Here is a 13,113-nt window from a genome sequence, read left to right on the forward strand (position 1 = left end):
GTGCTGTGCCAGTGGCCACCAGCCACAGGGGTGGTTTGCTCGTGCCCAGAGCCCGGCTGTCCTGCTCCCAGCCTTGGGCTGAACGTGTCATGTTATCCAGCCTGTTCACAGAGCACGGCCTGGGAGAGCATCGTCTGGGTCACTGCATTTCTGACTGTGGGGGTCTCTTGTCTGCAGGTGTAACACAGCTGCCCATAAGGGGTGCATGGCAAGCAGCCATGAGTCACATCCCTGAGGAGGTCCCAACCCCTCATTCCCTTCCCCAGTGCATGATGATGCAGTGACTGGAGCCAGGGTGATTGGCAAGCATGGGGGCAGGATCCCTAAACACCTGGCAAGGAGCAGGAAACACTGCTAAGCCACTGGGACAAGCACTGCAGCCAGCAGCTTGGCTGCATCAGGCAGGAGCTGAGAGAATGAAGGAAAGTGGCTGTCAGGGGCCGCTGACCTTTCCACTGAACTCTCAGTTATTCCACCCAAAAGTTTGCACTGTTTTCCAAAGCCTCCCTGAGCCCAGCTGTGTTTGAGCTGGAAACAGGGCCCGTGTGGTGCCCCTGAGGCTTGGCCCAATTATAACCCAGTCCTCAGCACCTGAGGTTTTTAAAGGCATATCTGTTCCTCTACCAAGCAGGAACAGCAGGGTCTGATAGGAGATTTAGGAGGATGAAAAGACAGGTGAAGGAAACTGAAAGCTCAGCTAGCTGGAATGTAGCCAACACAGAAATCCAGGACTATGGACCACAGTAAACTTAAATCACAGCATCTCTGCTTGCAAGGTCCAAACACAGTACTTAGCAGGAGTTTGTGCCTACCAAACCAAACTTAAATTGCTGACCTGCTCTCTGGCAGCTTCAGTGTGGACACTTGACCCCCTCCCACTAAAAGCCCAGGCAAGAGTAACCCATGCTGCGGATTGCTCCCCAGAACTATTTGAGTTGGGGCACCCTGTTTTACTGGGAAAAAATAAATCCATCCATGTGGGTTGACATCCATCCTGCTCTGCTGGTCTTTTGGGACAGTGAATGGTCCTTGGCCTCAGGTTTCCTGATACTAACACAGCCAGCCAGCAGTAAGCCACAGCTACCTACTGTGTATCCTCAGGAAGGTGGCATAGATGGAAGCATTGGTGCATTGTCCTGCACAGGCCCCAGGGAGCTGCTCCAGGCACAGGTGACTGGTACAGGTGCCTATAGCTCTGCAGCCTGGTCAGCTTCTTGCCTGCCCTTGCAACAGGCAAGGCTTGCCTGCTTCCCTGCTCCAGCTGGGAGGATGCCCCTGTGTCACACAAGAGCTCCCAGGGGGCTGGAGGTGGGGATCCAGGGGAGGAAAAGGAAGGCCCTCTGCAAACTGACCCTGTATGACAACTGCCCTCTATGGAAGGACAGGGAGGTGACAACCTGCTGCCTTTTCACTCATCCATTTGGGTTTTTCCTCCAGCCCTGCATGCTCCTTCTTTACTGTTTCAGTCAGCTGCTCTCAGTCCTGGGCTGTCCTGCTCATCTTTCTCCATTTATCTAGGCCCACTCCAGTCTGGTAGCTCATATGTTTTTTAAATATGTGTGTGTCTTTGCTTTTTTAAACTCTGCAAGAGTAATTAAGACATTGAACCTTTGAGCAGTCTCTCTATGGAGACACTCCCCATCATGGATAGCCCATCTCAACAGTAGCTTTTTTCCCAGGGGTGGGCCAACTGCAGTGGGAAGAACCTTCAGCACGCTCCAAGTTCCCTTCCAAGAAACATCAGCAGTTTGGACCTCTCCTTCAACTCCTTGGTCATGCCCCATCACAGGACTCTCTTGAAGCACTTCCCTTCTCTGCAGTCTCTCAACCTCTCCAGCAATGCCAAGCTCATGCTGAGCCCAGCAGTCTTCTCCAACCTCGGGGCGCTGCGTCTGCTGGACTTGAGCAGCTGCAGCATCACCCACATCCACGACGACACTTTCAAGGGCCTGGGAAACTTGCACACCCTGCTTCTAAGAAACAACAGCTTGCAAGAGCTTGATGTCCCTTTCCTTTTGCCGCTGAAGGCTCTTTTCCACCTGGACCTGCAGCACAACGCGCTGGTCTCTGTGGACGCTTGGAGCCTGCAGCTGTTGGAGATGGTCCCACAAGTCCATCTGGAAGGGAACCCCTGGGCCTGCGACTGCAGCGCGCACCCTCTGCAGCAGTGGCTGCGGCGCAGGCGAGGTGAGTGGAGGGCATGGGTGGCAGGGAGTGTGTCAGGCATGCAGAACCCTGAGTGCAGGAGTCTTGCTTGATCCATTTGCTTCAATCCCTGGACAAGGTCTGAGATGGCTCTCTGTCCTACCCTGCTGAGGGACAGCAAACCGAAATGTGATGTGTCTGTTCCTTGCTTACAGTTACACAGGATACCAAGGATTTCTAAGAATGTCAGCAGGATGATTTGGCTACTCTTCTGTGAAATGGGTTGCGTGCACACTTTGGCCTTTAAATCCATCTTTATGTGACTTTGTGAAGTGACCACATTTTCATTGTTGAGGAGTTGGCAGCTCCCTCTCTGGAGCCAGGTCAGGCTCCAACCATTTGAGCTCAGGTCCAAGTAAGAGCAGTGGGGTTTCTGTGGGTATCCATGAATTTGTCTGTATCCAGTTTAAAGGAGCTGCTAATCAGAGTCACACACAGTTCCTTGGTCAGGGGATTTTCCCTTTGGTTGTTTCCTACAATATGCTGAGGGTCAGCGAGTCTGTAAGGCAGAGCCAGGAGCACCTTGCAATGCAACCCCTCAACCCAGGAGCAAACGGGGATCATCTTCTCTAAACTGGAGAGGGGATGGGTGCAGACCCCCATCTCACCTTAGCCCATTTGTCTCCCAGCTGTGCAGGTGACCTGCGTGTCCCCCCCAGAGCTGAGGGGCCAGGAGATCGCAGCTCTGGATTCTCAGGACCTGGGCTGCCAGGTTAAGCAGCGGTTTGCTCGTGAGCTCACCACACCACAGAATATCACAGTGACTGAGAACAACAGTAAGTTGTGCAGAGGTGTCCATAAGGTCTAGCACCTTCCTGTCCTCTGTCATACTGGGTGGGGCTGTAGGTGGAGACCCCCCGCTCTGCCCCACAGTCCCAGAGGCTCAGGCTGCTGGGCCACGCTCATGCAGTGGCTTGGTGGGAGGGTGGCCAACTCCTGGAGGTGTTTGCTGGCTTTGTGACAGGAAAGTTAACAGGTCCACGAAGCCACATGGAGCACAGACTCCACAGTGATGGGCAGCAGTACCAGCCAGCTCTCAGGCAGTTTTGCCCCCAGTGTTCACACCCCCTGGGTGTGTTACAGGCTGACCATGTGCCTTTCCTGTGTCACAGGCACTGCACTGCCTGCTGGGAAGGGGGGAAGGAGCTGGCCATACCTGGTGGGATTCCTGGTGACAGCGATTGGCATCTCCATCCTGATTGCACTGGCTGCCAAGTGCAAGCTTGCCCACAAGAACTTCGCCAGCTACCGCCACCGGCCGCTGCCTGAAATCAGCTCCATCGGACGCAGCCCCATGGAGGATAGCAGCAGCTGGGACAGGGGCTCCTGTGGGAGCCATTCCATAACTGATGCTGCTGACCTGCAAGCTGAGGATGATGATGGCTTCATCGAGGACAACTACATCCAGCCCAGTGAGCAGCTGCCAACAAAAGAGGAGCGGGAGTTGCATCGCTCCATCTGAGCTTACAAGCTTACAGCTCAGCCACCACTGCTGTGGCCTCTTGCTGTCTCCCTGGCTCCACCCCTTTCCTACCAGTCCTTGGCTTTGGGCCCCACATGTTTGGGGCAGGAGGAAGGGAGCAGGGAGGAGGGGAGGGAGGGATGGGCTAGGAATGATGATGGAGGCTGAAGGCAGCTGGTCGCAGAGTGTCCCAGCATGACACCACTAGGCTGCACTGCAGAGGGACACCAAACCAGGTGCTGCTTTCCCAGCCTTGCTCAGATGCTGAAGATGAAGGAGATGGTGCCTATCGTGCCCGGGAAGCCAGGTGAAGTGGGAAGAGGAGCCTGCCCTGGTGCTGCCATGGGGTCCTGGCCCCACTGCCCCATGGCGCCAGAATCAGCCCTGCTCTGTCCCTCAATGCATTGTCACTCTGAGGTGTGATTAAAGCATGATTTAGCCCTCCCTCTGCCTGCAGTAGTTTGGTGGGACTCTCCCAGTGGCAGTGCTGGGAGGAGACTCCCAGTCCCACAGCTGGGGTGCAGCTTTTTTTGCATGTGCTTTCAAGGACCATAAATACATTGCTCTAACTGTGGCAATGAAAGACCACATCTGTGGCACAGTGAGTGCTCTTGTCCAAACAAATATTTCACCTGCTCTGGTGTAGGCCCTAGTGCACCATCACAGGGTTTCTGTGCATGTCTCTTCAGCCACAGCCCTTCTTTCTTTTCTCTCTTTCCTCTCCAGGAAGACAAGCTAAAAGACACCTTTCCCCTGTCAGCTCTGCAGAGCTGAGCAAACTTATTAGTGCTGCTAGTTGCAGTGCCAGGCCCATGCACTGGGGCGAGGTGACCCTCTCCCCCAGCACCCATTACAGAGTTCCATGTGTCTCTTCAGCTGTGGAGTTGTACAAATGCAATAATTTTTACATTCCTGTCATCTTTGTGGTATGATGAACAGCACATGAGACACAGGTAACTGTGAGCTATTTCTGCTGGAGTTGGTCGTGCCTTCATGGGTTACTCTGGAGTTAAAAACAGGGAGCAGGAGTGGCATTCACCTTTAGTAAGTGACTCATAAGGCTGGTACCAACTGATTGGGAAGATTTCCCGTCATGCTCCAGAGCATGAGATAACACAGAACAGCATTTCTCAAAGCTCTGCCACACAGCTAATTCCCCCACCTCCTTTAAACCTCTATTTCACTGCTAACTGCCTTTCTATTTCTCCATTCATTAAAACATTTAGTTTATAAAAAAGGTAAATAATACACCTCAGAGAATGCAAACCAAAGGGGGAAAATGGGTCAGGTATTGGATGGATGAGACAGGGTAGAAAGCAAATGTGCCACTTGAAGCCTTAGCAGGATGAAAACCTGTTGGCTTCTTTCAGTGGTCAGCCAGCTTTTGCTCTTAAATACCATATTTCTAAAGTGAGCTTTACTTTTTCAGTTACTGTCTCATAGTCTCATAATTTGCCTTCTGGGCTCATCAGCTACCTATGAAAATACACTATACACTGTATTTTTGTAAATTTCTAATATCTTTTGGGTTAGAGATTTAAATTTGAGGGCTGGAAAAAAGCATTTCAGTTATCTTTTGGAGGGTATTTTCTGGGCTTTTCAACATGCTTTTCAATCACGTGAATTCATGCTTGATGCAGTCTTTTCTTTTTAGTCTCAGTGATGTCTTAAAAGAAGTTAAAAATACAAGCACCCGGGCTTATTTGTCCAGGATCTTACTCACCAGTCCCTCAGCATTGGATGGCTTGTTTACTTTGACCCTGCTCATAAGTCCACTCATTTATTTTTTAGCCAAGCAGACATGGCAGGTTTTTTTTTTTGTGTATGTGTGTGTGTGTGTCCTCAGGCAGCTGCAGTGCAAGTGAGCAGGAACCTGGCAACTCATGTTTGGGGGAAAATACATCTGGCATGCAGAGCTGGGAATACAAAGGGTCAGAGCATGAAAAGGAGGATCCTTCTCCAGGGGTCCACCCAGGAAGCTGCCATGAGGGCCTGGCTGAGGCTGGCTGGGACCAGGAGCAGGTATGCAGGCAGACTGGTTCCAGGTGCGAGGCTCAGCCCTGCCACAGGGTGAAACAGCTTCTCTGTAAACAAGCTAGCCAGCACTGACATATTCAGAGGCTTTGTGTGCTCCATGTGAACATCTTTCAGGGGCATAGTGAGGTCTCATGTTCACAGAGCAGTGGTAAGGGGATCTGGATACATCTGGGTTCTTAAGCAGAGAGATTAATATGGATCTGGAGGTGGGAATCACCTGGAGGTGGAGGTGTATCACAAAAGAAGTACATGCATTTTTGGGGCTGTGGTGGCATTGCCACACTAGCTGGTGATCCAAAACCACAGCCACACGAGGGACCCTGGGCTGCTGTGATTACTGCCCTGGGCTGAGGCCAGCCCTGACACCTCTGCTCTGCAGAGAGGCCTGCACTCAAGTATCAGCCTTCAACACAATCAACTTCTGTAACACTTTATTATGTATGTCCACACACAACGCAGGAACCAAAACCAAACCACACCTGTGCTGCAGAGGGGAGTCAGTGATTGGGCAGCACAGGCTGTCCCTCTGGGCAGCTGGACAGCCAGCCACCATCTTCAGGCACAGCCTGTTCTTAGCCATTATCTCCTTGGGTTGCTGGCCCACAGTCAATCACCCTTTCCTGGCACAAGTCACAGGCACTTGGGGCACATTTTGAAGGGGCTGTGGAGGGGACAGGATTCACATTGACATGCAGGCAGCACGGAGCTGCGAGCTGGGCACAGTCACGCCTCTTCACAGAAATGCCCAGATGTGCAAAACAGCTGGTGTGCAGGCAGCTGTGGCCTGCCAGCACGTGCAGGCTGCTGGAGCTGGCAGTCACTGCTGGACCTCTGGTGCTGGCAGAGGGGGTGCAGCCGGGCATAACTGCACATGCATTGTCAAAGGCCTGCAGAGCAGCAGTAATGGTGATGGTTGTGCAAGATGCAAGACCATTCAGCTCTGGCCTATCCCCTCCTGTGTAAGCACAGGGGTCCCTGGTGGACCTGAAGCCAAACAGCCTAGAGGGGAAGAACAACTCAGCTTTCAAGAGATTTAGCACAAGAGGATCTGAGCTCACCACCACCTTCTGAGCTCCTGGGCAGATTAAGGGAGGAGATGCAGAGAGAAGAGGAAACAGCAGTTTAATAAAATCTACAGATGATGTGAAAGTGGCAGAGGAAAATGTAGAAATAACAGAGATACAGAGAGAAAAGCTCAAATTATGTACCTTTACATTGGGGAAAACAATCCAAGGCTTCAAGCAGAGGAAAGTCAGCAAGAGCAGGTGAATACAGATGTGGTTTCATGAGATCTCACTGCATTGGGAATGGTTGGTCTGGAGCTGTGAAGGGGTGAAGCCCTCAGTGACCAGCTGATGGTAAGCTCTGACACTGCCTCCAGGTGTAACATGGACAGTGATTTGTGCTGTTAGCAAGGGAATCAGCTACCATCCTCTTCCAAATGATTTTGCTATCAGGCACCAAAAAACAATAGCTCAGTCTTGTTCCATTGCAGAGGACACTTGGCAAATAATGAGCAAAACCAACATCTGGAGCAGAGCAACTCAGGTGAAGGAAAGATGGGAGCAGACAAGATGAAGAATCACAGAACAGTCTGAGCTGGAAAGGGTCCAGAAGGATCACAAAGTCCAGCTCTGAAGAAAATGACCCACGTGGGGTTCAAACCCATGACCTTGGTGTTATTAGCACCATGCTCTGACCAACTGGCTCAGAGGAAGAGGTCATGCAGGAGCATCTCCAGCAGGAGGTTGGGATCTATTTCTATGAAAAGGGCAGTGAGATGGTTAGTGAGTCTATGAGGGAAATGAGAATTTTGTCAGGTAAATTAGACTTAAGTCACAGGAAAAGTTCCTGGGGTGAATTGTTAGTCTGCCTCTGGTAGAGAGACCTTGGTGATAAAACAAGACACCTTGTAAAGATAAAACACCAAAAAAACTCCAGGTAAGGCCCAAGTGACAGTAGAGGAACTTTTCTGCCCTGCAGCAGCTGCAGCACTTGGGAGACAGAAACAGCATGGAAACAAGCAGGGACTGGGATGGGCTGCTGGGCTCCTGCCTCTGCCTGGGAAACTCCTGTGGGAGGGCACAGCGCTCTCCCCTGGCACAGCTTCTGCAAAGGGCAGCCTCAGCCCCAGGATTTGGGCATCTCATCACCATCCCCCAGCAACTGCACCTTGCTGTTTGTGGCTCATGTAGCTGGAGCATCCTGGCATGATAACACAGCCCCAACACTGAGTCCAGTACAGATAGCCCATCAGGGCCTTGACACCAACGTGGCTTGATCACCCCTTTGATAAACCACAGGCGATGGTGGGCTGCAGAAATGTAACACTAGAACAGATCCTGGCATTGCAAACACAAACAGCATTTCATGTGAGGTCCAGCCATGCTGTGGCTCTGGCACACACAATCCTATGCAAATCCCACACTCATTCCCACAGACACCGGTGACTTTTGGGAGCAGCCCCTGCAGCCATACCTCCCACCAGGCTCCCTCGTGCCTGCTGACACGCAAAGTTTCTCCTGCCATTCACCAGCTGCTAGAGGCTCTACTTCACTCAAGAGCTGGAGGCTCTGCCCAGAGCACAGGTTGGTTTTATACCACCCACAATTACAGCCTCTCCTGCCAGGAGAGTGTATGACACAGTTCCAGGAACTGCAGGAACCAAACAAGTACTGGGGTTCCCAGGGGTACAGGACAGGCTCACCTTCACTCTGTAATATGGTCACAGCCAGGCAGGCAGCAGCTGACACAGGAGGCTTTGTGGAGATAAAATGCCAGCCAGGTCAGAGCCCATCCACGTGCCCTGAGTCTGTGCTGTGCCACCAGCCTGGGGCAAAGCAAATGCCAGTCATCTCCACCAGAAACACAGGGCACACTGCAGCTCTCGCCCTTCCTTGGGGAAAGGCCATCACTGACAGGTTGTATCCACTAAGGCTCACACAGAGGTGTCCTGGGTCAGATCAAGTTGGCCATGCTGGAGGTGGGGGGGAGCCGCCTGTTTCCAGCGAGGCGGCCGGAGATGGTGAAGACGCGGATGTCGCCGGCCTCCAGGCTCCGGGGAGCCGCCCGGCGGCAGGAGGTGCACAGCAGGTACAGCAGCAGGCAGAGGAGGATGGCACTGCCGGCAGTCAGGAGGATGACCCCGCTGGTGAACATGCTGGCCAGCGGCCGTGCGGGGCTGAGCTGCATGGTGGTGGTGGAGAGGATGGTGAGCACCACCCCGCAGACCAGCAGCACCAGGGCGCTCAGCAGCAGCACCAGGCAGTCCGAGAAGCCTCCGCTCTTGAGGAGCTCGATCTGATCCCGGCTGCGGATGCAGTTCATGTCCTGGATTGCAGAGCTCAGCAGCTGCTTCAGCAGCACGAGCAGGGCCAGCAGGCAGAGTGTGGTGCCCACGGCGAGCCGCCACTCTCCGGACCGGCTGCTGGTGCTGTACAGCAGGATGATGCCCCCAATCCCGCAGGCCAGGATCAGCACCACGGCCATCCCATAGCACAGGATGGACTTCTTGGGGTCCTGGAACCACCAGAGCTCCACATGCTCTTCCAAGATATTCCTCTGGATGTGGTCCGCATCCGCAGGGGTGCGGGGGCTGCTCAGCTCTGCCAGCTCTGGCATGGTGGGCAGCTGGGTGAAGAGGGCACAGAGGTGGCACAGATGAATTTGCACCCTCACAGCAAATGGAGGGTCAATGCAGCAGCAGTGGTGAAGGCAGCTGCATTTCTCCAGCAGTGATGTCTCGGTCTCATTCTTTAGATCCTGATGGAATTTCCTTTTGCAGTAGTGCCACCTGGAGAGCTATGGTCCACATGCTGGGGTTGAGCCCACCACCGAGGCAGGCCTGTGAAACTTGATGGAGCATTCCCAGAGCAGCACCACAGGGGAACTGCCAGGGCTGTCTCCTTCCTTTCCTGTGTCTTTCATCTGAAAAAGTCAAGAAGAGAAGATATCATTAACCAGAGACCCTGCTCCCCTGTACCAAATAATCCTGTGCCAAACCCTGGGCCTTGGTTGCTCAGGCTGGCCTGCAGACCTTGCTGTGCTTCCCTCACAGGAGCCCTGTGTGCTTCAGCTGCATGTCTTCGTGGGAGACCTCTGTGTGCTGTGGGGGAACCCCAGCCTGCCCCAAGTTCGAGTCTCCTGCCTCCCCAGTGCCGTGTGCCCTGCTCAGAGGCTGCTGGCACATTGCTGCCTGAAGGACTCTGCCTGCAGCTGGTGCTGGCAGCAGGGCAGGGACAGAGCAGAGGCAGGTCCCTTCTGGGATAAAGCCCCATTCACAGCTCTGGCTTCACATGCTCCCTCATCAGCATCAGCCTCTTGTCACCAACTGGCTCTGCTGCCCAGAAGGGGAGGTGGGGGTCAGGACCAGGGTTTAACCCTTCCACTCCAGTGGCTGGAAGAGTGAGATCTGCCATAGCTGCACGTTCTCAGCCCTGTCCCCATCCCTGCACTGCCAGTGGTTTCCCCTCAGAAATTCCCTACAGAAATATGGTAGCTATATGTCCAGTGATCTCAGCACTTCCCTGGAAAGAGCCCTTAGCTGTGGCCTGGCACCCTGAGATTTTGCTCTCCTTGCTACTGGTCTGTGAAGCATTTTGCCACTGGAGGGGAGCAGAGGAAGGGCAGCACTGGCTCCGAGGTGCTGTGCTTAGCTGGGCTCCCCTGGGCACAGCACCTTGTCTCAGCCCACCACTCCTGGTTCCCAGGCTTGTGTCCCTGCTGTCCTGGCCCCCCTTGATGCTTCTTTGGGTACAGTTTTAGACCAAGAGTGGAAACCACTTGCATTTCTCTTACATAATGTTCCTCCCTGGCATGTGAGTGCTCCAGCTGGTCTCACAGCACCACAGGGACCCTCTAGGCCAGCTAGTACCCAAACCATGGAGAGGTGCTGGAGAGGACAGCACAGGAGCATGTCAGCAATGGCTGAGCCTGGGAGACATGGGACAAGCCCTGGAGACCCAGAACAGCCTCTCTGGTCACCTCCTAGACAGGATAATGCACCCTTGACCACACAGGCACACACATGAACTGCTCTGAGTCCTACAGGAGCCCATGGCAGGGACAGGAACTGACTCAGGTCCCTTGTGTCAGAGCTGTGTCACTTCTGGGCGGGGGGACAGCCACCCTGCCTGCTAGAAATGGCTCTCAGGAACCCATCAGCCCACGTCAAACACACTCTGTTTGTACCCTGCTCTGCTCAGCACTGGGCTCAGGGCTCATTACACACAGGCAGGGACAATTTATGACCCCCACACGTGGCAGCTCTGCACACACCAGGGATCTTTCCTCCCATCGCTCTCCCTGTCTCCGCTCTCCACAGACCGCATCCCTTATGGCAATGCCTTTGATGCCAGCAAACACCTCAGACCCCTCTGTCGGGGCCCAGCCAACACGGCCGGGGGGGGAGAGGGAGGACAACTGTGCGGGGAGTGCCGAACCAGACACCGCCTGACAGTGTCAGGCCAGGCTCCTCCTGAGTCACTCCCCGGCTGCGATGGAGCATGAGGTCACTGTGGCCTGGCTCCGGGCCCGCTGCCAGCGGCTGCACGGGTGCGGGTGCGGGTGCGTGTGCGGGCAGCCCGTGTGCGGGTGCGGGCAGCCCGGGTGCGTGTGCTGGTGCGGGCAGCCCGTGTGCGGGTGCGGGCAGCCCGTGTGCGTGTGCTGGTGCGGGCAGCCCGTGTGCGTATGCGGGCAGCCCGGGTGCGTGTGCGGGCAGCCCGGGTGCGTGTGCGGGCAGCCCGGGTGCGGGTGCGGACAGCCCGTGTGCGGGTGCGGGCAGCCCGGGTGCGTGTGCGGGCAGCCCGTGTGCGGGTGCGTGTGCGGGTGCGGGCAGCCCGTGTGCGGGTGCGGGTGCGGACAGCCCGTGTGCGTGTGCGGACAGCCCGGGTGCGTATGCGGGCAGCCCGGGTGCGTGTGCGTGTGCGGACAGCCCGTGTGCGTGTGCGGGTGCGTATGCGGGCAGCCCGGGTGCGGGTGCGGTGCGGGTGCGTATGCGGTTAGCCCGGGTGCGGGTGCGGGCAGCCCGTGTGCGGGTGCGGGTGCGGTGCGGGTGCGTATGCGGGCAGCCCGGGTGCGGGTGCGGGCAGCCCGGGCGCACGGCGGGTCCCGCACGGGGCTGGTCCTGCTCGGGGAGCCGGGCAGCGCTGGCTGCGGCACAGACCCCCAGGACACAGAGGAGACACCCTTGCTGGAAGAACCGTGGGAGACATACAGCTCCTGGCTGGAGCCACAGCCACCAGAAAGCAGCAGTTAGAGAGAGAAAAGAGCTGTGGCTGAGCGTGGTTTGTGCCTGCTGGGCGCGTTGGTTTGTGCCTGCTGGGATGCACTTTGATTTTGCATGAGGCAGCAGATACCTTGTGTGTGCCCAGGACACAAGTCCCCAGGAAGGTGAGGATGTCACGGGGCACTATTCAAGTAGAGAGAGGCAAGGAGACATTGAGTCTGGAGTTGTTCCCTTAGCCGATGCAAATCAGCTTGGTTCTAAACATTGCTCTCTCTTGTGCCTTATCTCCTCCTTACCAGTGAATGGGTGAGTCTAGTAGGTAGCATGTTTGTAGATTAGATTGAGATTTCAAGAAAACATAAAGCTTGGAGAAGTGCAAAGTCTGTGTCCTTCTGCTGCTTGACCTAAGTTACACGAGTCAAACAGTAAACAAGGAAACCACAACAGCATGAACCACAATGAGGGAAAATGTGATCAAAAATCAAGATGCAGCACTGCATTCTTGTGTTACTTTTTAAAATTTAACCATTTTAGTTTTTTATTTGCTCAGAAGAAGGGCAAGGGAGCAAAATAAAACCATAGGAGCATCTGGCTGAGGAACAAAATTAGGTATTACCTCTACAAGCACGTATTTCCCAGTGTTATATTAACCTCTATTAAGCAGATTATTTGGAGAGTTTCCCAGTGTTGCATTAACCTCTATTAAACAAATGATTTGGAGAGGCAAAGGCTTCCACTGGAGTGTGCTTTCATGTTTCCTTGCGTCTGTTTGAAAATGTTCTGGGAATATAATCTTTTGCTCTAAAACCATTCACACTTGCTTCTCTAGACCCTGAGGGCTTTTGCTGCTAATAACAGTATTTTTACTCCTAGAATCACAGAATAATTAAGGTGGGATGGGACCTTGTGAAGGCACCTGCTTAAAGAAGAGTTCACCTAAAAGTCAGACTGAGCAGGTCAGGGCCCCATTGATTTACATGCCCCATTCATTTACATGCCAAGGATCTGTAGCCCCTCAGGGATCATTCCAGCGTTAAATCACCCTCATCATGAAAACATTCCTCCTTAAATCTAGCTACAGTTTCTCATTCCTCAGGCTGGGTGCATTGCCTCCCACCCTCTTCAGAAAACCCTTTCTATGTTAAACCAAAGCAGCCCTATCCTGGACTGTCCTTGAAGAAGG

The 13,113-nt window shown here is 54.1% G+C and overlaps 2 protein-coding genes across 2 annotated transcripts; one reads left to right on the forward strand and one right to left on the reverse strand.

The window, feature by feature from the left end:
• Positions 1–1,689: 1,689 nt before the first annotated feature.
• Positions 1,690–3,667, forward strand: C9H1orf210 (chromosome 9 C1orf210 homolog). Its single transcript, XM_066556127.1, has 3 exons — positions 1,690–2,187; positions 2,835–2,981; positions 3,318–3,667. Exons 1-3 carry the CDS (start codon positions 1,776–1,778, stop codon positions 3,665–3,667), a joined length of 909 nt encoding a protein of 302 aa, XP_066412224.1. The 5' UTR covers positions 1,690–1,775.
• A 3,142-nt stretch (positions 3,668–6,809) lies between these two features.
• On the reverse strand, positions 6,810–9,879 carry TMEM125 (transmembrane protein 125). The gene is made up of 2 exons (XM_066555681.1): positions 9,741–9,879; positions 6,810–9,631 (listed from the first exon to the last, which is right to left on the reverse strand). Exon 2 carries the CDS (start codon positions 9,323–9,325, stop codon positions 8,663–8,665), a length of 663 nt encoding a protein of 220 aa, XP_066411778.1. The 5' UTR covers positions 9,326–9,631; positions 9,741–9,879; the 3' UTR covers positions 6,810–8,662.
• Between the last annotated feature and the right edge of the window lie 3,234 nt (positions 9,880–13,113).

This window comes from Molothrus aeneus, chromosome 9 (assembly GCF_037042795.1).
Source record: "Molothrus aeneus isolate 106 chromosome 9, BPBGC_Maene_1.0, whole genome shotgun sequence".
NCBI classification, from domain to species: Eukaryota; Metazoa; Chordata; class Aves; order Passeriformes; family Icteridae; genus Molothrus; species Molothrus aeneus.